Here is a 24,743-nt window from a genome sequence, read left to right as displayed (position 1 = left end):
GCTATGAGAAGATTCATTCATGCATAGCCCAACAGAAGCATTTACATGAAACAGCACATACTGTCCTCATATTCTACATCACTTTGTTTTTCATATTTCATATATTTTATCACACAAAACTATGAGGACACACTTTTTCAGTCTGTTTATTATTTCCTCGATTGCTTCATTCTATCCTCTGCCACAAAACTGCTGCAAATGCAACAGACATTTTTTGATCAAATAAAGATTCTTCCCAGTCTGCTTTGAGGCTAAGCAAGGACACTGGGTGTACATCAAATATCTGCAATAAAGCCAATAGAAGTCACATCAGATTAACACAGCGTCTTTGTCCCCCGCGGTTATCTATCCTGATTTTGTTCTTGACTTTTGGAAATTCTTACTCTTAGTGGTTTCTGCTAAAGTGTTTTTGCTTCCAACTTACTTATAGAGTTTGCTGGGTGATGTCTTGGGTGATATCTTTATACTAAGTTGGCATCTGAACTTTATTTTATTATGTTTCAAAAGTTCATATTAATAATAGTTTGCACATTCTATCACAACATATTACATCAGATGATGCTTTTACGGTGCAAAAACCTAGATATAAAAAAACAACAACTGGTATCAGGATTGGGACGTCTCTGGAACCAATCAGAAAATAAGTAGAGATTTAGAAGAGGACAGGCATTCTGCTTTTCACAATCAGCTTAGTCATTTAACTTAGTAAAGAGACCAGAAAAAGGCAGCAACAGATATTATTGTTTTATTTCCCCCCCCCCCTTACAAATGTCATTAGGTCAGAGTATTTGTAATTGCAATGTTTGCTGCTCTCTGTTTCATTATTCAAACACTCTGCTTGTGTACAGAAAAATTGCACCATTGTCACTTTGTACTGTCAACATTGGTATTCGGCAAAATCCATGAACATTTGAGCTCGGGCCATGTTTGGCAGAGAAGCCATTTGCTCCCAGAGATTCGTTCCATCAGGCTCTTTGGGAAGAGGTCACCGAGGTGGGTGGAGATAAAGAGACGTGTTCTGCAGCAAAGGCAAAGAGGAGAAGGAGAAGAGCAAGAGCAAGATGTTGGGGGGTCCAGGTCACATGGTAGAACTCAAGACCTTGTGCTTGAGGTAGTGCACTTCCCCTGAGCTACATTTACCCTTTAGCTGCAGTCAGGCAAAGCGGCTTGGGTGGACGTAGGTAGGTGGGGGTGTAAAAGGCAATGTGAAAATGATAGAGAGAAGCTAGATGAGTGAGCAGGAGAGAGAATATTGCATCAAATCCTAATGTCAGATCAGAGCGGAGCTGAATGGCGAGCCAATCTCTCCTGCCAACAGCGTACAAATATGCATCTGTATCAGGGGTAAAATATTGTGATCTTTGATTATTCTCTCTTTCACCTTTCATTAATGTCACCCAGATAGAAAGTAAGGCAGCTTGACGTGCCCACAAGAGCGAAGAAAGGATTTCACAGTCAACACTAGTGAGATAGCACAGGTTTTTGACAGAACCCTTTGTTTCCTCTGTCTTATTGCTGCACATTGCCTCTATGCAGTTGTAGGTCACACTCATTTCATGCGGAGATACAGCCCTCAGCTGGCTGTTTTCACTATTTTATGTGCCGTTTTGTGGGCCAATGTGATAAGAATGAAAATAGGCTATTGCCCCCATCATAACCAATGAAGATTACATGGGCATTAAAAAGTATTTAACATGAAAATGTGCTCTTGCAAACAAATTCATGCATAAAAGTTTAATTCAGACAAAAGAACTAAAACACAAGAATAATTTCTTAAACTGATAAACACTGTCTGGGAATAACATTATGATCAGACAAAGTTAATAATGCTCATCTCTTTACTATTGCACCATACTGCTGCATTGGGAAATATTAGGCAGGAAAAAGGGACATTTTATCCTTGAAACTGTTGAGTCAAGAGCAGGAAAACAGAACAAGAGAGTAAAGATTTAACTCAGTTTGACAAGGGCCAAATTGTGATGGAAAGATGAATGGGTCAGAGCTCCCAGTGGGGATTCCAGGTCTTCAGGAGTAAGTAGTAGGTAACTATCTATCAAAGGTACAATGAATGGGGATCCAGCATCATGGACAAGCAAGGCTAAATGATGCACTTGTGTAGAGTATGTAGGACCATTTATTTAACAACACACTAGCTGTAGCTCAAATTCCTAAATAAGTTGATGCTGATTCTGAAAGCAAAGTGTTGGAATACACAGTGTATTGGAGTTTGTTAGGATTGCATCACCACCACAGTCCTTTGAACCCTGTCCAGGACCAAAACAGTTGGTATGTGAAAATCAGGACTTGGTGGCCTTGTATGATCAATCATGTGTTATTTGTATCGTATGGAACATTTGATGTATGTATCTTTACACATGGCATCAAAATGAAGCGTGGAAATAAGGCAAGCCAGAAGTGGCAGTGTGATGCCTTGGTCCATGCTCTGCTGGGAAACCTGGAGTCAATACAACTACACGTACTACACTGCTGCAAACCATTTACTTAAGCATTCTTCAATATATGTAGTTATTCCGTCAAGCTCTTATAGCAAGGCCATATGAATCCTCACAAAGCGGCTATAGTTCAGGAGCACAACAAGAATTTTAAGTTGTTGAGTTGGCCTTCAATTACCCCAGACCTCTATCTAATCATCGGTGGCTTGTGCTGTCCTAACAAGTCTAATCTTTGGAAGCCCCACCCAACACCTGGCGAAACCTCAACAATCTGCTACAAACGTCTTGGTACCTGATACAACTCACCTTTAAGAAGCTAGTGCAGTGCATGCTCCAATGGATTAGCACCCAAAGTTTGATCAACACAATATTACCCAAGACAGTAATAATGTTATGCCTGATAGGTTTATATTTATAAAATGTAAGTTCATATGGAATATGAATACAAAACAGAATTTAATGGCAATGCAGTAAAATGTCTTCCTTTGGACTTTTAATACCTAAATTTCCCTTAAATATAGAACAGGGACAATAAAGTCCAGCAAAGCTAAGAGTTGAGTGAAACTCCAACCATAATGAAATTGCATCATTTTAAGTCTGCACTGTTGGTCTGCGTGTGGCAAATCTTGTCTGCAGGGTCACTTTGTTTACCGTAATGAAATGAAAAGCTACAAATAAAGTCCTGTTTCACAGTCATGCAGAGATCCCATTTCTCAAGATAAATAATTCAGATTGTACATGCTGGCAGGCCGAGAATAGATTCCTAAAATAACAAGAGGGAGGAGGGATGGAAGAAAGAGGGTAGCAGAAAATTGTGAGGTAACTATCCAAAGTGGCCAACAGCCAGCAAGCCAGGCACTTTGGCATCCCAAAGCACCTCAACCTCTAGTCTCTCCTTGCATCTCTCCTGATATTCTTATACGGATGACATCATTATTTCTATCACACACAATAAAGTTGATGTCTTCCTGTCTTGTGTCTTGATTAAACATGTCTTTCCTATAAGTGGTTGCTTCTCTTGCCGTCAGATATGTTCTGTTAAACTGAGCTGCCATAGATTAAAAAAGCAATTTCACATTAAGATGCCAAATCACCAAAAGTACACTTAACCCTGAACAGCAAAAGTAGGACGGTCACAGTGGTGCTTCAAGGTTTCACTTTAACATTCAGGAATCAATCCCTGCTTCCAATCCAGCATATTAGGTTGATCTGTGCCAGCAGCCCAAGCAAGCAGCTGTCCAGGGCTGTACCTTTCCCCGAAGCAAACTGCGCCAGCACTGCTCCTCGATTCTCTGATAACATTAATGTTAGGCAGATGTCCCTGAACTAGTCCAGGCATTTTCTTAATATTAGAACTGACGACTGGACGCTTTTCTCAGTCCCTGTCAAATTTCTTGAAAGTCCCCCGTGGCTTTTAAGAGCAGCCTTAATATTGACCCACAATATCTTTCACATCAACAAGAGTCAAGCTATTCCCATCCCTGATGGTAGAAAAATCAATAGGTAATGAATGGGTTTATTTATATTTCATGCAATGGTGTGTCATGTTTAGCCTTTTGTGACAACTTTATTGCGGTGGGGCATATGGGCATAAGAGAAAGAACATTTGGAGTATCATAATGACAAAAAATGAAATATATATCTTTGGATCTCTATCCTTTTTTTGTCATTCTGCAGCAAATGACATCTGTTCCAGATGGGGATCTCCTCCTTATCTCACCAGGGCTCTACTTCTATCATTAGTCCAAGTCATCCTCAGTAGGTACACTAGTATGAAAAGACAGTTTGGTTCTCAGATCTCATCTTATAATTCCCTCTTTTATCAAAGTGCTGTTTGAAGTTCATGTTTTATAAGAGAGATTTGCGTGTCAGGTCAGAATTTAACAGGCAATGCTAGAGACTTTGAGCAGAAGCATGTTCAACTTTGTCCTCCTACCCTGATGGAAACTTTTGCCCTATGCATTTTTTATCAGGAATTTTCTTTGAGTTATGAGGCAATGTGATGTTCTTTATATAAATTCAGTTCCTCGCTCAATATTATGCACTTTATATAATATGACTTTATATAAAGTCAGTGTATGAAAACATTGAATGGAACAACGTGTCATGATAATAAAACATCACTATGTTTCTCTTAAACCCCCAAGTCAGCATAAGTTTGTCTGGTAAAGTGTCAGCAATTAATATCATCCATGTATATGAGTGAGTGTGAGTACTTTAAGCTTAACATCCTTTCTCTATGTTTGAAATTTTCAACAAAAAAAGTAATTATTGAATGGCCCTGTTGTGTTGACATAGTGGACTAATAAAGTTCGCTTCCAATAAATACTTCTGGCTGACGACATTCTGTAACAAAAGCTTAGGAGAAGTTCCCTTAACTTTTAAACCATTTCCATAGCAGCATTTTGCGTAGGCAATTAATTAAAGGGCAACAAAAAATGCAGCAAGCATGTAGTCCTAAGCTTTCAATCGGTGTCATGCTAAAGAGTTACTTTGCAATTTATAATGAGTATGGGTTGCAATTATTCACCTCTAGTTCCAAATCTAAAATATTTACATAATGATAAATTTTGGAGTTGGTGACTTTACAACAAATGCTTTTTATCTTGGGTAGTTTGAGATTTCTAAAAACTCATAAAAAGTTTTGGCATTAAAACCACAGCATATTTAGAAAAAGATCAGAATATATCAACACATCAAACCAAGACTGGATTGGCCTAGGAAACAATAAATCATTTTCTGGTAAAATGTTGCCTTGCCCTGTTCCTGTGAACCCAATATCATGCATCGTCTGACTGTATGATTGAGATGTACTGCACAGTTACGTCTCTGGTACGGAGTGGCATTGAAAGTCATCCTTGACTATTATGAACTGATAAGATGAGATGGGGCCAGTAGGAAAGTCACACGATCAAGGATGTCAAGGAAGAATGATTGAAAGAACAAAATAAATGCACTACATGTAATGGTTAGATTAAAAACCAAATACCAAAAGGTATATGAACCATTGGAAAGCCAGGGCAGACTAACCAAATCCATACCAACACTTGCAGGCAGCAGTAACTTTGAAATAGAGCAGTCAGACATGATTCTTCTGAATAACGTTTAAAACCTCTTCTTCCTTCATGCACCAAAGCAAAGGTTACCCCAATCATTGTTTCGGCTGCAGTGGTTTTACAGCTCCGGAATGACTGCTTCTCTCCCCATTACCTCTGCACTCCTTTGATTGGCACATGGGTGGAAATAAGGCCGCCAGAGAGTGGGTGGGTGGGTAATCATGGGATTGTGTGTCACAGTGTGTGCATGCTTGCAGTACTATTTGTCTTTTCAGCAGGTGAGATGGAAAAGGCAGGTGAGACGTGGCCGTGTTTAATTTAAAGGGCTCTTAACAATGCCCACTGAACCAATAGTGACATTCCCAAATGATGCATCAGAGGCATGTAATTTCATGGTTTTCTTTTCCTTCGGTATGTCCAGTGTCCTTGTCTGCTGTCATTTTCACGGCAAAGCTTTTAATTCATATACAATACATACAGGAGGAGCAATCATGCAATATTTCTTGATCCTGTAGGAGTGCTAATCTCTCTTTAATCCGCAGCTTCCATATCTGCTCTCGAATCATCTGGCTGGAACAGGAGTCCTTTCCAGTCCAGCGGTGCAGTGATTTAAGAGAAGTGACTGACAGTGAGAGAGACGGAGGGCGATATTAGAGGCTAATGGAGTTAATATCCTGAGATGTAGATAAAAGGCAAGGAGAGATTGAAAAGGGGAGAGATGGAGAGCAACCAGAGTGACAGGAATTGCAATGAATACAGATCTAATTTTACAGCTTATTGTTATTGTTAAGGTATAAACATTATAATTCAACAGGCAAGGGCTGAAGTGCCTGTACAAAGGTATGAATAATTATCTAAGTTTGGGTTTAAGAGAACAGGAATACTTGGACAATTATCTGTGACTCGGTAGTTTAGGTAGATGCATCCAGCTGGGACAGTCAGCTGGTAGCTGTCTGTCAGAGTAGCTGATAACTACAGAGTAGCTGATAACTGGCCAGATTATCAGACTCGGTACCCACACACATACCAGCAGAGAAGATGATTCCCCAAGAGCATATTGTTCATAAAAGTGCCCAGACAATATGTGCATCTACGGGAAATCTGTTTAGAACATCCACCATGCATGCCATACCATGCTATGTATCAGAGAAGTACTGTATGTCTTTAAAGCGGGGAATAAATATGGAACTGAAACGCTATGTTTTACTTTGTTTGACGTCATTAAAGTAAACAAGAAAGATGTGAATGCTATAACTGCCTTTTTCCACCCTGGGACTGGTTATTGCTTCAATCTGGACCACCTACTTTGATGTTCCTAATAAAATATCCGGAGTTGAATCAGCTGACTCACGTCTCCTTAATCAGAAAAGAACACAAAGTTTTTCAAATCGTAATAATTTTATAAGAAATTTTGTTCTTGTGTTTTTATAACTTCCATCTGCTGAGTTTACTTTATACTTATATAACATAGTTATTAAAAAACACTGCATTACCACAATTTGATAGGCATTTAAGTGTCTATATAAAAAAAATTCAAATTTTGAAGTTAATGTTTTATTTAAATGGAAGTGAGATATTGGTATACTTTTCCTATGCAACTGCTCCTTTGCACTCCAGAGCTGACCGATCTAGCTTCATTGATTCTGACCGCAACAGATCAAAAGTAAAAGATCTTATGAAAAGGCTGGCCGAAACTGGTGAAAGGGTCATTATCCTCAGTCCTGTTTGTAATAACATAAACTGAAGGGCCGCTCGAAGAAGAAGAAGACAGCATTCTTCCCGAAGAAACATAGCAAAGCTATATTCCAATTTCCAAATGCATTTAGCATCACATAACTTGCTTTTTGGAGAATATGATGTTCTAAATTAAAGCTTACTAAAAGATTAACCACTGCGGGTGTGACGCATTAATATTATTGATAATAATTCAAACTGTTGCTTATTCTGCTTCATTTCCACCTCTGCAGCACAATCTGCTCAGGTGTGGTGGCAAAGTATGCTGAGATGTCATGCAGCCTGATGTCATGCATAGAAATGCAGACTTGTTGAGTAAGGTTGTGTCACAGAAACAAATCTAAATTTCAAATAATTCAGCTCTCAGTCACCAAACGTTTCTGTTCTGAAACCGACAGAACCACTGTAGACTTTAGTCACAACATTGTTTGACATGTTCTACATCAGAACCATACATGGTCGATGCACAAACAGTTTTTTTCATCATAAATGTGACATTTTTCACACTGTACATCCCTGCACATTTTTTATTTATTTTTTAATGGCCAAATATTTGCCAAATTAGAGGAGAAGGATGTCAGCTCACTCTTTCTCGTTAGACAATTTAAATGTACATTTATAATATCAGACTGTCCAATATGTTTTCAAAAACACTGAAATACACACATAGATTGAAAATCATTAATGACTCCTTTTGTGTAATTTTTAATGGATATAGAAAGCTCTAATGAATGCACCTTTAACTATAAAAACTGCATATTTACTTTATTTTTGTGTGACATCTAGAGGTCTAGTCATTTATTTTGGCTTTGCTTTTCTCTGGTCAGGTTTTATTCACTATTCACTGAAGCTACTTCTAGTCTTCGCCCTGTTATTGAACATAAATAGGGCGTTTTCTGTCTACAGGGGGCTTTGTGGAGCAAAACTGGGACACACAATTCAGTACTGGGGAGAGACCAGACAGAGAGTCGGGAGCAAGCTCTGAAATTTTGGCAAAGAAATTACCAATGTCCCAGAGGTGTGTCTTGTTATCTTAGCAGAAAAAGTTATTACAATGTTGTACCTTACAGTAACTCAATAAACAGTGTAATTATATCCTACTCTAATTCAAGCTGAAGTGGACATCGAAGATTTTACCGATTATTGACGAGTGTTATATTTATGTGAGTGTATGCACATTTTCGTGTGTACATGTGCTTCAGTTTGTGTTAATCTCCTCCCATCTGCTGGTGGACCTTCTCTCCCTGTTCAGAGCCCTGTGGTGCCTCGCCCGATCTGCCAAGCCTGACCTCGCTGTGTGCGAGTCGGAGAGAGTGTGTGTGCCCAAGCTTGTGTGTGGGTTGCTTGATGAGCCCCGTTCCTCTTGAAGTGGTGTCATTAAAGCAAAAAGAAGAAGCAAACGGGTGATTGCAGTGATTTGGCAAAGGTTGCAAAGAATCTGTCTTCCAATCAGAGCCCTCGCCTGGCCCCTTCAGCTCCACTGTAATCACAGAGTGTCGAGTCTGACGAGAGTGTGCATAACTTGCACACACACACACCCCCACACACAAACCTCGCTATAGCTTATCAGCTTAAGGTATGAGCTTGGCCTTTTCTGCTAAAGCTGTGGGACCATATTCACATCACATAAATGAGTTTGTCAAATAAAATAATCTGTGCAGAGGAGAAAAGGCATGAATCAATAACATAAAATTATTGCAACAATACTTTTTTGCATTATTGAGCAACATTTAAAGACCTAAGGAGTCCAACGGTATTCAGCCATTGATGCACAAAGAGGAAGATTGCAAGTCTGAGACAAACTGTGAAGTATAAAGGTTGTAGCATGATAGGTGGGTGTTTTGTTGCAAGAGAGACTGGTGCACTCTACAAAATGGATGTCAAATGGAAAGAACACTATGCAGACATATTGAAGCAACATCTCAAGACATTATCAAGAAATTTAATGTGTCGTCTCAAATGGGTCTTCCCAATAACAATGATCCTACGGTTGCCGAGGTTAACTAAAATGTCTGACCCAAAACACACAGTTTAAAGGCAATTTCAAAATATACTAACAAAATATGTGTAAACTTCCCTTGAAAATTTTCTTTATCATTAGACTGATATTAAAGAAATAAAAATATTTTTGGTAATCCCAACTGACCTTAAAGAAAGGAAACTTCTACTCACAAAAATGTTAACAAAATAACAAATTATTATTATTTAAATACCTATCTGGTATAATGACCCAGATACATATCAACACAGTTCAGAGGAGAGTTCACACAAGTGTGTGTAAGAATTTCTTCCTGGTTATTTCTAAATACTGAATAACGTTAGCATGTCTCTCTATGATTGGCTTAATTATTCCCACAAGGTCTCCAGCAACCATCTTCACTGCCTTAATGTCTTTTTTTTTTCTGGATGGATATGAAAGTGTGACAGCTGTCCCGACTGTCACACGCAGACACTATTGGTAATGGTTTTCTGTTTCCCTTAATATTACTTTATATATTGATTAGTGAGTAGTTTAGATTTTTATCTTTAAATTTGTTTTCATTAGTCTGACTGTTTAGTTAACTATTTGTTGTGCACCCATTTAGTTAACTTTATGTGTCAGTTCTTTGTATATTTTGTTAAATATAACAAATTAATTTCTTTCTTTTGAGTTACCAGTTTCCTCTGGACCTGTGGCTGAAAATAATACAGATGAGCTCCAGCTGATCGGTGTCCATATATGGGTGTCAAACGTCCTTAGCAGACCATTCCATTTGTTCACCAGGGGAGGGGGAAATTTTGTCTTTAGTTTAATTTTACCATTTATTTAATGTTTCTTCTTTTGGAAAGTTAGTTAAATTCTGATATTTATTTCATTTATAGATTTAGTAATATTCTGACTAATATTTGTTAGGTTTTTGTGTGTTTATTTACCCCCTAGTGTGTGTTAATGGTCTGATCAGCCACTATTTAAGTTCCCCTCATGTGTTGTTTGTTAGGTCAGTTTGTGCTTGAGTTTGTTCTGTTACCACCTGAGTTGTACTTTGTTATGTTGACTTCAGTTTGGGCCCAATTTATCATTTTTGGATTTTTTTTGTTAATAAATTAAGATTATATTTTGAATTTTCTTCAACGTCTCTCTGGCTGGTTCATGCAAAACCTTCACAGAAAGAATCTCACAAACTTCTTCAACTATAACCTCATGTCATCAGTTGGATTCCATTTCTTTTTACCACTAACTCTTTGTATGTTTTTTTTTTCCATGCCTAAAATCATCATTCATGATAAACCCCCAATCAACTGTGCTCATATGATTTTAATTAATACTAAGAGTCAATAAGAAAAACCAAAGAGACAGAGAGAAAAAAGGTAGCATGAATCACATATAAAACCAAACACTAAACTGATCTGCAGTCAGTCGTTCCCCCTCAGAGTTGTAGTTACTATGAGAGTGGCATAGGAGATACATACAAAAGGCCACTTCTTCCCCATCTCCATCCCTCTCTCAAACAAGACAAGTTTGTTTCTCAAGGTGATTGTTGCAGTGATAAGGGAGAGGGTGTTATTAAGGGTGACAGCGAAGGGGCTGAGAGGCAGCGGCTGACTGGATAACCTTGTCCCCATCCCTGCCTCGCTTCCTTCTGCATGATCTCCACCACTGGCCTGCCCTGCCTGCTTGCTTGTCTGAACACAATCTGCTGGCTGGAATTACCTCGCAGCCCCAGGAAAACTAAACATGATTTCTGACCTTTCCTTTCTGTGTTCAACAATAACCTTTGCTGATCCGCCTACGCCACGAGACCACTGCGACGAGTGAAGGGGACGGAGCGGGAAAAGGGTGTGCGTGCGTGCGCACATGTGTGCTTCTTTAAATGCTATTCAAGACAAATGTGTGTTTAGCTGAATATGTGCATGTATATTTATAGGCGAGTAGAGAGGGGAAATAACTTACAATAACTTACCAGCCAAACAATACAGTAAGTGCTTCCTTGGAGAAGTTGGTGATTTTATGTCTGTGGATTTATGGCTGAATTTAGATCCGAGCCGGAACTTTTTTTTGTGTTGCTCCACGTGAGTTTCTCCAGGTACTTCCTCCCACAGTTCAAAAATCTGCATTTTAGTTTAATTAGCTGATCTAAATTGCCCTGAGGTGTGACTGTGTGCATGTATGACTGCATGTTGCCCTGCGATGAATCTGTCCATGGTGTACCCAGCCTTTCAGCCATTGACTAAAGGCAAAGGCCCTCTTCATAATCCTGCAACCACAAAGCAGGTAGAAAAGATGGTTGAAGGATTTTGTTTTAGGCTAATCAACAAACTGGATGCTGCTAAGGGATCTTGGAGTAACTTTAGGTATACTAAACAAAACTAGAAGGATTCAGAAAACCTTTATTTATAGAATAAATCAGTGCCACTTCTGCATCTTGATAGAAATAAATTCATTATACACTCTCATTGTTCACGTAAACAGAGTGCAATCTTCTAGAAAACATGTTGCTGAAGTTCCGGCTACAGATGGTTGTGTTTATTGACATCTAATACGAGGCTGAATCTTAAGTCAAAGTTGTCCAACTTCTATTAAAACACACACAAGTAATACAGACAATATCTAAAGTATTTGATCAAATAAGAGAAACCACTCATGTTACCATATATGTTTGAACTTATCAAACTTTGGGAGAATACAACCTATAGTGATTAAAAAAAAAGTAGCAGCAGAATCTGTTAAGCCTGTGATGTTTTACAGATTTGACAATGAAATGGAGTATTGGATTTAAGATTTTGTTTTCTTCGTGTCAGCTCATATTCTGATTATAGCACAGAAGTTGCTGTAGCGTTTTTGCTTGTAGCAAAAAAAAAAAAGATTTTTAGACGCCATGTTTGTAGAGATTATGCATTTTCCATCTAGCTAAACTCATTACATCATTAGTCTGGGTCTCTTCTTGTTCTTTGCCTTGTCAGCATGTTTGGTGTTGGTATTATCATTAGTCGTTTGTTAGATAAGGCTAATTGATCTCCACCTACCCTGCATATTACTGAAATGTTGTGATCTACTTGTTCCACTGACTCTGCAAAACTGCTACATGCTCAGCACAATTTGACCCAGAGGAGCAAAGCGTATCCCTAAAGAAATTATTTCATCATCTCTTACTCCGTGTCTCTCATCCATAAAACCTAATTCCCCTCACCCCTCCTCTTTAAAAGATGCTACTTCATGCTGATGTGAGGGTAAATGTTTGCAGGCAGAGTGACCTGAACACCCCAGGCCGGTTCTGTGCAGTTAGCTGTCTGAACTCTTGGCAAGCAAAGACTATCTGTATTGTTTGTGTAAGAGCTAAACTGTAGGGGATTTGGACAAGGCACACGAGCTCTGAATGTGGAACCCTGAGCTGGCCTTAGCATTGGATTAGTTCACCCTGATCCCCACCACCTCTGAACATGCTCCCTACTATTTCAAGATCTCTTCATTTATGCCCAGCCAAGCACATTGTGGTCAGTAATCTATAGTTCTCTTCTCTCCAAAGAGAAAAGATATACACCCCATCCCTCTCACTGGTTTGTCCATACTTTTCTTTGTTTATTTTGCACTTGTTCTTTCTCTCTCCATCTCCTCCAGATAAATTCCCTTCCCTCACCTCTTTACTCTTGCCATTCTCCGTTCCTCTGCTCATCCCCCCTCACTCTAACTCTCTCATTTTATTAGTCCTGACTTCTCTAAAGGGGATCAGTAGAGCTTACAGGCCTTCCTGCTTGGGTCATTATCGAGCTGCTCTGACAAAAAAAGCTTTTTAGAGAAGAAAAAACAGAAGCACACTGCCGATGTTTAATACATAGGCTATGCTTTGTGTTTTCAAAAGATAAGCTTGTTATCAAAACCTTAACAAACACCAGTAACAACAGCTGAAGCTCTGTTCTCTCAATTTCACACTTTCATCTCTTGCTGAGGATCTCCTCTTCTTTGTTTCATCACATCTCCGATGTGGAGACAATCTGCCTGTTTATTTGCTACACTCAGACGTACGATCCAACAAAACAGTGCTGATAGGCCGACAGTTCTGAACACAAGTCTGGTAAAGAAAAAAAAAGAAAAGAAAATCAATCCAGTGAGTAAATGCGAATCCAGTTTATGGAAAAGTACAGTAGAGTGCCAGCCATATTTATTGGGACACCTATTATAAATGTGTAAAAACCTCTATAATCAATACTCAATTTATTGCAGTAGTATAATCTCACTGAAAAATACATCAGTACAACGTTTAGTAAGTGATTTATAACTTTTATAATTACTGATACCACTAATATCCATCTGTTTACTGTTCCCGCTTACCCTTGCTGTGTCGATGGGGGTTTGGGTGTGCCTGTCTCCAGCAGACATTTGTATAACCTGAACAAGTCGACATACTATCAACAACAATAAAAAAAAACTAAAAGACTCTCACACTCTTCATTATTTCTAAAGTGCATTTAGATCGACAAATTAACCAAACATACAGTTGTAAAGTTGCACAGGCCTGAGCACCTCCTTCAGTGTCAGGAGTGGCAAGGAGAGATTCAGAGGGTTTTTTCTTCCACCTGCAGTTGGATTCTACAACAGATTCCCCTGCAGCTGACCACTCACACACATAGGCTAAGACATACACATATGCAACGCACAGAGTAGTTTTCTGTTGAGTGCTATTAAGTACAATATGTATGTATAGATGGATGGATGGATATATTTTTCCCCAATGTGCTTTTCTTCCATAGTACTTAATATTGGTATGCAACACATCAAAGACTTTTTTGAATACCAGGAAGTAAATCATAATAACCAAGCTATGGTGGACTCTTATGGATAACTGGAAATTGGTCATCACTGAGCCTCTCAGAGGGGAAACGGTCCAAATCAATTGCCCAGATCAACAGAAATGGTTCAACAAGCTCAAAATCAACCCTCTTCTGTTATCTCAGTCTGAGCAAAAATCAAGTAGAAAACTTGTGATGTGAGCTAAAGTGAACGCAGGTACAAGTGATCAACAAGAGATCTGGATGATCTAGAGAGATTAGAGAGAGGAAGGAGATGGCTTATTGATTGATTGTTTGTTTGTTTGATTGCTGGATGGATCTAAGATTTCTCTTAATTATTTCCAAGCATGGGATGTCACCCCTATTGAATAAATGTATTCAATTATTATAATGCAGTCAGTTATACGCTATTTGGATTAGTCCAAAGTTTTCAGTTTGAGAATATGCAATTGCAACAAAAGACAAATTGATTGTAAGACTTTTCCCTTTTTACATGTCTTTACCAGGGGTTTCAATAAGTGTGGTACCATATAACCTGTAGCAAACATGTTCTTTTGTGTTCCCGTTCTCGTGTACATCAAACTTCCCACTGGGTGTGTTTGAATGAGGGAGAAGGCAAATGCGTGTGCATGTGTGTGTCAGAGCCAAATGTACTGTATGTGTTTGTCTGTTTGTCCTCTCTGTGTGGGTGTGTGTGCGTGGGCGGCAGGCCTGCCTTGAAAATGCCAGAGCCTGTTTCTAATCCAGGCCTCCTCAGTGGGTTGCAGCTCTCGCTGTGCCAGGCAGGCCTGCTGCAGCACCAACAGAGCCCCAGCTGACAGCTAGTCTGCTCTTGTTTCTGCCTTCTGAACAATCTCTAAGCTAAAAAAAAAAAAAAAAAACCCTAACAATGGGTTAAGCTGGAAAATGAGCAAAGCCAAGAAACACAGAGAAAAAAGCAAATGCTCAAGAAAACCATTTAGCCTGTCAGCAGGATAGGTCATGAACTGAGAAAATATGATAAAAATACAAGATCAATCTATAAAAAGGAAACAAAAGGAGGCAGGTAGTAATGGTGAACTGCTGAGGGATGTGTGGGTTTTGGTAGCAGGTTCAGGATGAAATCAGAGTGGTTAAATCTGATTCATCCTCTGTAAAGACGCCAGGCTCTCTAAGGAGGTGGTGAATGGCGCTTCAAAAATGAACTATCAGCTGCTGTCAGTGCCAGTCATCAGTGCCATGTGTGATGGAAAATCAATCTATATCATATCAGAGGACCTGTGAACAGAAAATGAGAAAGACAGGTCCCTGCTGCCTCCTCGCTGTGTCTCTTTAAATTTCTGCCCAACAGAAGCATCCCAGAAAGGCTCACGTCATTGGTGACGGAGACGCTCGCCATGCTGGTGGCTCAATGTGTAACGGCTGCTGTTCTGCTAGATTAGGTAGGTGATTGGCCATTAATATTCATTTCACAGTGTGTCTTTGTTAGGTTGCAGCAAGGGCTGCCGGAGTGTTTGGATAGATTTACTCTACCATGTATATTTCCCATTAATTCCAACAGAAAAGATTAGTTCCCCATGTTGATTCTTTAGATGCGCTGTCATAGTTTTCCTATTTTCCACATATTGATAACATATCTAGGAGTCGCATGTTTTTTGTTTTTTTTATACATAAGAAGTATGAAGAATATGCTCTGCTGTCCTCCAATTTGATGACTGGACAGATTTATGTTTCCACGGTGACTACATCCGGCAATATCCCGATCCCGCCTGGCCCTGTCTGGTTTTAATAACATTCGAGAGTTCCTCCAGGAGAAATGAAGGTCTAGCAGGCATAAAATCCCAGTAACAGGTCCATCCCTAATGGACAGCAGACTGGCACAGGTGATCTGAACTGCCTTCGCCATAATGAGATTAAGGGACTAATTAGTCTGACTATGTGTTTAGCTGTGACAGCGTTCGCTCAGGAATATATGCCCCCTATCGGACTAGCAGTGTGGCCCCTGAGAGAATAGGCCAGACTGTGTGTGTCCCCGGTGTCTTTCCCTCTGCTGTACTGAGAGGCTAATTAATATCTTTCTGCATTCGCTCTCCCAGCTCCTGTGCGCCATGCTGAGCTTTAGTCCTGCAGTTATTGGTTTAGATTCTGCCACTGGCAGCTGAATGAGTATCAAAAAACCAAAAAAAAAGTAATCTGGGCAGTTTAGACGGGAAAATATTGCAATAATTAATCACTAACATAAGAATTACAGCAGATGAGCAGCTATAGCTTGTAAAAGTAGACAGTGGAGAAGCATCAACATAACAATCATCTGCTTCAAGCTACAAAAGCAGCTGAAGACAGACAAGCTAAATTATGTTTGCCAATGACTATGAAGGGAAGTCAGGCCTGCCGTTTAGAAGCAAAATGAGAACTGGAGATTTAAAGTGACAATTTAGAGATGCACCAACATAATTTGTATTTTTTATTTTTGGTAAAACGGACCGTTTAAGTGCTTACTGGTCACAGTAACACCTAATGAAGAGGGCATACTGTCAGCTGTTATCAGGGAGGTGTTTAAAATTGAAATCAGAAGTAGACACTGAGAACAATTTTCATTGTGGCATGTCAAGATCTGCCTTCAGTTCATGCAGGCTGCAAGAGAGTGAGAGAGAGCGAGACTTCAGAGGATATCAGGGAGCCTGAATGGGCTCTGGTATATCCTCGCAACTTCTATGCACCTGTTATGCTACATGTTAAATTTGGAAGTATTGGCAGCTTTCTTGATCTTAGAGTCAGTGTATAAATGACAATTTTCTGAAAATAAATATATAAATATAGGGAGACTACTGTTATACTACTGCTAATTGCACTAACCAACTTCATAATCATTTTCTCCTTTTCAATTTTTAGTAAATTATTCATAGATCTACACAGATTTTTAGTTCTCAAAGAGAAATTAGAATTTGCTAAAGCTGGTGGGTCAGCAGGTTTAAGATCAGATTGGAAACTGGCCACCAAATTCTGATCAGTGCAAATAAATCAATCTCCCCTTGCGCACTCTGTACATCACCCTTTTATCTCCACCTCCCAACCTGTTAAAGTCATGCCTATGTTTGATCGCCCCCTTGGCACCACTCTGACCTGTTCATTTAGAATGATGTGTAACTCTCAGGTTTGCTTGGACACTCATTTGTTCCTTGGTGCAGTACCAGCTGCTGGGGCCAGTAAGGGACCCCATACTGACCACCATGCCCTGGGAGCCCTAAAACTGGCCACTCTCAAGCAAGTAAAGAGACAGCTGAGTGTCATTGTTAATGTGGACACACAGCACCACAATGGCAAAATCAATGGACCTATAGGGGACATCAATCTTGACAGCACGAGACCCCTTTTGCTCGTCTCACTACTCTTCTAAAGCTCCAAATGAATGGCTACCAGGAGAGCGGGAAGAGAAAGAAAGAGGAACGGAAAGGAGAGAAAGAAAGAAAGCTCAGGGCACTGACAGTGATCTTTCACTGGCCTTTCCTCCATTCATCCCGGGGGGGTTTGCTGTCCTTTGAAGATTGTGTGCATCTGACCGACAGCCAAATGGCCAGCCATCCTAATTCACCCAAAACAGGCAGAGGTTTTTAGGTAAAACCTCAGAAGTGCAGCACAGCAGCTGTATGCATTTGGCATCATTTCTGCATTTTCTTTTTTCTGTTTTCCCACTTCCAAAATTATAATTTGCACTGGGATGAGATGGACTGGAAACAGTACTCCTCCTTTAAATAAGAACAAAAAAAGCCACTTGCTTTGTTTGCTCAGAGACACATGAGATGTTTACACACACACACACAAAAAATAAAAAATAACAGTGAGGTTCATTGTCTCTGCCACTGACATGAAGGACAGCTGCTCAGAACATTAACATATATGCAGATAGGCAGCGAGTAAACGAAAGCCTCCAAAAACAGGAGAGATCAAAGACAACAGAATTAAGGCCAAGTAATGAGGATGTTGGCAAGCGCTTTGCAAATTTATTGATTGTTTGGCAAGCTTTAAATGTTGCTACTCCATTTTCTCTGTGTCTATACTGTATCCTCACAAATCAAGTAGGGTGGGCTTTAACAAGGCCCTGTTGTGGAAATGATTTTAGGCGAGAGACTAATCACAATCTCATTTACACTTAAACAAAAATGCATTTGAAGGAAGAGAGCGCGGGAGAGACATGGGCAGTCGGGGGAGCCAATCACAGCCCCACATCTCCTCAATAACCTATTCTCTAATCAATTACAGGCATAAAAGCGGGAAGCTGAACAAGACTACAGGAGATTAATTCTCAATTCAAAAGGATTTGAACCAGAAACAAACAAACAAAGAAAGATGACAAATATAGATTGGAATAGAGATGCCATCAAATCTGCTTGTGTTTGATGTCACATAATCTGTTTAGTGTACATGCAGACACAGTTTGATTTGTCGTTCAGGATTGAGTTGCTAGCATTTATGAACAGCATGAGGGATAAAAAGGTTTGGGACAAAAAAAACTGTACTGGTTGAGGGAAATATTGCATACAGAGCAGCGGAACAGATGAGGTCAGAAAGGGAAGAGAGAAATTATTCCGCTTAAATAGGATGGAGAGAAAAAGAGGGAGACGAAAAATGATGAAGAAAAGAAGACAACTACCTCCACGGCTCTCGCTGTCTGCCGGTTTCACCTGGATGGGGCGGGTCATCTGGAGTAGACAAAAGACAAAGCAACAGAAAGGTTAGCGTCTTTGCTACAAGCTAAGAAAGTCAGGGTTCTCTCGAAACAGATCAAAACTTCTTGGCAGAGGGTGGAAACTAACACACTAGCATCCTTCATTACTGCAATTCAGTTTAACAAAAACAGCCTGGCCCCTTCTGTCTTCTATACAGAAGGTGTGTGTGCGTGTGTGGAGGCTACATCTGTCCATTCTGAGGTTTTTCTCAGCAGCTGCAAGGGATACATGTGTGTCTAAGAGAAAGAGGCCAAGACAGTCCTAATAAAAGTGAATCCAGCCACAGGAGGAGAGAGATCAATGCGGGCCTATTGATCCAGGCCCTTGGGCTGTGGAGAGTGTCTGGCTGGGAAGAATTCTCTGGTTAGGAGGCTCACTCTAATCCACTGGACCCTGATAAGAATGGCATTGCCTGGATTAGATGCCTGTGTCATCACAGCCTTTGTGTCACGCTCATCTCCTTCCCCAATATTACCTCTTTCTTTTCTCATTATTTCTGCTCAAGCCAAACACTTTCTCTATACTTGTTGGGTCCCGTTTGTTTGGAGGAAAATGTAAAATGATAAATGATGAGCTATCCTTCCAACCTGTCTTTCTTTTGTCGGTAGAAGATTTTTAAATTATACTTTCCGATTATGTTTGTACTTACAAGGTGGTCTTGTTTTTTGACAACGTCATCAAAGTCTTGTGAATATGTTAGCAAAATTTGTACTTAAAATTCAACATCATACGCAGAAATGTAAAGCCCAAGAAAGACCAATACCCAATACTCTCACAGTTTGAACCTCCAGCTTCAAAATGTTTTATGAGGATTTTATGTGATAGATAAAACAAAGTAGTGTATAATTGTTGAGTGGATTTGTTTTAGAAATAAACTTTATGATGTGGGGCATACTTCTGTGTTCAGCCCACTTTACTAAATATAATCCAGTGCAAACAATTACCCTCAAATGTCATAGTAAAGAGATCTACGTATGTGTAATTTAACCCATTTATTCCCACCTGCAAAAGTTGTTGCCAGACATTTTTTTAACTTCTGGAAGCTCTAAAATAATTGTTTTGACTTTTGGCAGCTAATTGAAGCTTTTAAATCAAATAATAGAGTGTCTACTCAAAGCAGTATAAGTTTTATGTATCTAGTGTGAAAGGTCACATGACCAGACCTCTTTACTTCCTGCCTGTGACCTTGGAGGTAAATGTCTGGTTCAAACCAGTACAAGAGGAAGTCAGTAAAATATTTAAACAAATATAAATAAAATATTTTGTACATATGTTCTTTCAAGTGTCTTTTACTGATGTATAAAGAAAATTGTATCCCTTCATTCATCTTTTGATCATAAGATCAAATGTAAGCATGGCAACAATTGTTGCCGCTAGCATAATATATAGACGGCACTATGATATGTGTCCTTAGCTTTGTTGCGTATTCCATATGCATTGTTGTTCCCACACAGCTTAAAACTATCAGAAACTATCAAAAAAAAAAACCTGCAAAGTTATAAAACTGTCCCCCTTATGTTAAGGAAAAAAAGTGCCCCTTTGTTTTGTTAAAATGTGTTCAATTTATTGTTGAACACATTAAAGAAATTTATGCAAAATTATTTTGTGTTTTAAGTTGGAATAACTTTTAAATTTTAATTTTGGCCCATTTTGCAAAAAGTTTGGACACCCCTGGTTTAAATTTTTAATCCGTCTATGATTAGACCCCTTTTAGACTCAAAATGTTTTGCGTGGTCTAATCATAGACTTTAGAACCACTTCTATTCAATGTATGCATAGCATTGACAAAATAAGCTGCACTTGTAGTTGAGTTAAGATTTGTTCTTCAATGGGAAGCTGGTGGAGACACAAACAGTACAATTTGAATATGGAATTACAGATAAAGGTGGTTCTAAAAAGTGTTTACTCATGTTAGAAAAATACAAATGCAAGTTTGAATTCATTTACAGTTCACTTCATTCTTTTCTATTAAATTGTGTTGGTCTACCATATAAAATCCTAATAAAACACATGGAAGTTTATAGCTTTGACATGACAAAATATGGGAAGTTCAAGACGTATAAACACTTTTGCAAGGCATTATATTTCAGCATTGTTTTATTTTCAAAAAAAAAACATTTACCATCACAAGGCCTTCCCAGTAAAACCATTTTAAAGAAATTACCAAGAGACAGTTTTTCTTTAACCACATATGTACATTTGACCCATCTTTTCATGCTGTGTCTTTTTTTTTTTTGGTTGAATTCCTGAACGAGGATGAAAAGGTCAGATTTAAAGACAGGGCAATCCAATAAAAGCATGACATGTTCAAGGAGAAATACCATAATGGGATTTTAAAATGTCTTAATAACATGGTGATGTATGGGGGAACCGGGCCAGGCCCAATTCATTAAGTGCTAAATGTATCAATTTTCACCTTGAGGAACTGAGTAACCTTCCTTTGCTGAAATTATTCCATAAATTTGCCCACTGTAAATAATAACTAGCACCAGTTAAGACTTTGTGGGAAAGCAAGGAGGATGTTGCAGGCTTCTGAGAGTTGAGGTTTCAGCTCCTTGTTTCTTGAGTGGCTCCTTGTCTGCAAGTGCTTTTTCTTTTCTTGTACAACATAAGCTAAGTAATTCTACAGTATGGCAATGCCAAGCTACTCCACAGCATGCACGGATAGATTACAGCATCACAACCGGATGCATGTTGAAAGCCTAAAAAAAGCATTCTCATATGGGAGAAAACAACACATTCATTTCAGACCTCTTTTCTATTCACAAAAAATAAATAAATACTTCTCTGATGTGGACCTTGATTATTTAAATAGACAAAAATACATTCAAAAATGCAAACTTGTTTAAGTTTGAATGTGTGAAGAGGAACTGCTGCTCCTTCACAATAGTACAGACTCAGGCAGCTCCATGGGGTGAATGTGTGAGGGAGGAAACTCTCTCCAAAGCTAGTTACTGTTCAGCCTCCAACATGCCAGCTTAATGGTCTATTTATTTGCCCGAAAGCAATGCATTATGGTCCCGAACAGCTGATGGCTCTCAGTTCGTTAAATTTCCTTCTAGCACACGGAGGGGGAAAAAACATATTTCCTGTAGAAATTAAATGGACATTGTGTCCTCCTTTATATGTATTTTGTCACCGGCACAGACAAGGTAGATCTAATTTAAATACATTAAGCACTACTTTCTCCAAGAAAACGACTGCACTGTCAATGCAGTGTTACTTTTCACAAAAGCAGGGCATATACACTAATGGAAAAGAATTGGCAAAAGTATGACGTGCCTTCTCTAGAAACAATCAGTCAATATGGATATGGATATTTTTAAATTCTTGAATTCTTTAACATTATCGGAAAACATACAGTACAAAGTATGCACAAGAATAAAGATGAAAGAAGTACAGTAAACAACAACTGACAACAATTTTGTTCTGCTAACTACACCTATATAATGTTCTCCGTCAAATACACTTACAGTACTACAAAATTTATAGCAGTGGTTCCCAAAGTGTGGGGCACGCCTCCTAGAGGGGGCGCAGTGCCATTGTAGGGGGAGCGCGGGAAGCGGTATGGATTAATGAAAAAAAAAAAAAAACTGTTACACAAAAGTGTTTCACTGTAAAGATGGTTTGTAGTGTGTTTTGTTGCAACCTGAAGTGTGAAATAAACTTCAGTGGAGTTTGAAAACAAAATATGTGTATAGGTTTATGTGTGGTTGAACGATGTGTGTGCCCCGTTGATTTTTTTTTTCTTTTTTGGGGGGGGGGGATTTTATTGTAATCCATAGGGGGGGCCCAGAAAATATTTGGGAACCACTGATTTATAGTATATGAATTTGTGATTCAAGTACTTTCACTTGTCTATAGATTTTAAAAAATGTGATTATATTTATCACCATTTTGATTTGGACTGTGGGCACTGTAGGTTTTTCCCATTAAGATTTTACTCTCATCTACTTACTTACCCTAGGAAATAATAGTTTGTGTCATAGGATAAACAAGGTGTTGGAAATGTTCTTAAGATTTTTTGGTCCGTACTGACTTGAAAGAATCACATAATTGCTGCAAGTTTTTTGGCTGCATTTCTTGTTCTAAATGCTCTGACAGATTGTGTTGTGATGACTGTTGAAGCCACTGAACCACAGTGGGCTAATTCTCATGTTCAATAAGCCAGGTTGAGATTATTTGAGTTTTGTGATCAAAAACAGTTTTGATTAAAAGAAACTTTAATACCCCTTCTTCTTCACTCTGATTGAGGATCAGAACTTGAAGAAGTCATCTTCATTAGGTCTAGACACCTAATATGCTGACTTATTGCCATGCTATGAGCTCAGTCAGTATTTTAACAACTGAAAAAGCCCCTAAGAAAGAGGCTGGTGAGGGTATATTACATACATTAGAGATTTCATAAGAACAAAGAAAAAGAAAAGAAAAATAACTAAAACAATCATAATTGTTTACAGCAAAATACAAGGTTTTTCATGAGCTTTCTGTCCTGTTTGGAATCCTATAATTTTAAAGTAAAACACAATGAATAAGGTTGCATGCTGTAAAATATGGTGTTGAAAGGAAAATGAGACACTTTTCTTAAGAATAAAACACTGCTGCTTTCAGTAACGTTGCCCTTTAGTCCATTTAAATCTCAAACACCAAAACCAGGTAGACATGAAAGAAAGCTAACCGTGTTGCTCTAAGGACTCAGAAGAGCTCAGTTCACAACCTTCAAATGAATCTACCTTTATTCTCAGAAAAAATACTCCTTGCTTTTTTTCTTCTTTTTGCTATGAGCCTTTCTCTTCCTCCATTTCCCACTCCACAAAGCTCTGCAGCTCCAAGGGCTTTGACAAATCTAAAGTTCCATATGCTTTTATTGAGCTGCCTCATTTGCCCAGTTAAGCCCCCAGTCAGTTGAATTAAGCTCTTAGCTCTAGCATGAAGCTTTTTCATATGGAGGGTCAGATAGAAACCCCAGGGCCTACAGTACATAATGTAGTGTGCAATCGTCCTGGAAGATCCAGCTGCTTTGTCTCTGTTCATTAATCTTTAAGACTGATGGTTGGCTATATTGTTACTTGAGCTAGATATAGTTGATTGGGAACACCGAAATTGGATCATAGTTCGACCAACATAGTGGCATTACACATATCTAAGTTCTTAGAACTTTATTAAACTTCAGTATCTAGCTGTTGTGTGTGTTTTTAATATTGGAGCAACACTAAGTGGATTTGGGTTCTAGCCCTGATAGATGGCCCTTTGATTTCAAATTATAAAAATTCAAGTAGTATAAATACGTATGTTATGTTTACCATTAATGTTATCACAACACCTAAATAATGACCTATTGGTCATTATTTCAGGTTTCAAACCACTCTGGTTAATAGTTTCAGTGGTAGACCTCTGCTTGTACAAATACAAAAATGTCTCTTTCAGTTAACTGGTATTTCTCAGGTTTGTTACAAATGGGAGGTTTGACGAAAATGAAAATCATCTGATTAGAGATGCCTGCCAATTTCTAAGAGTGTATTTTGCAATAATAAAACTGACATAAAGATGGCAAGCACATAAGCTTGTGTTACTACAAACTAATAAAACTTCATATTTAATGATCAGTGTATTTTCATTGGTTGTTGCTTCAAGTAAGCAGCCCTTCATCCCCTATTGTGAGTGGTTGTTGGTCCAACAGAGTGGGTTTATAAGTCGTTTTATACCTGCTGTTTTTATGGCTCTGCAGTAAAAACAGGAAAAGAAAAGAAAAAACAAGAGATGACCCAGTAATGACCCGTTTGCTCCTTCTTAGGTCGAGCCACTGGACAAAACGACTAGTCAAACTAATTCACAGGACTGATTGCGTTTCAGTTATTCCTCACTGCATTTTTTCCATATCATCATTCGTTAGTTTATTACTTAATCACTTTTATTATTATCCCTTTCCTTTTGCTTGGAAATTTAGTTGAATATTCCTAGCTGAGCAACAGTTTACTGGATTGTGTATTTTAACTGTTCTGGAAAGATGTGTATATTCTGTGTTTGTG

At 38.8% G+C, this 24,743-nt stretch overlaps 1 protein-coding gene across 11 annotated transcripts in view; it reads right to left on the bottom strand.

Annotated features, from left to right (window-relative positions):
- The window catches only part of celf5a (cugbp, Elav-like family member 5a), a 242,550-nt gene that overhangs the window by 93,754 nt on the left and 124,053 nt on the right, over positions 1–24,743 (bottom strand). For all 11 annotated transcript variants that reach the window (XM_028028423.1, XM_028028416.1, XM_028028417.1 and 8 more), the window contains exon 3: positions 18,639–18,687. In XM_028028423.1, the coding sequence (XP_027884224.1) occupies positions 18,639–18,687 (49 nt within the window). The remainder of the gene's footprint in view (positions 1–18,638; positions 18,688–24,743) is intronic.

The sequence above is a fragment of the Xiphophorus couchianus genome, chromosome 9, assembly GCF_001444195.1.
Source record: "Xiphophorus couchianus chromosome 9, X_couchianus-1.0, whole genome shotgun sequence".
Lineage (NCBI taxonomy): Eukaryota > Metazoa > Chordata > Actinopteri > Cyprinodontiformes > Poeciliidae > Xiphophorus > Xiphophorus couchianus.
The sequence above is the reverse complement of the archived record's forward strand: the minus strand, read 5'-3'. Positions and strand labels throughout refer to the sequence as shown.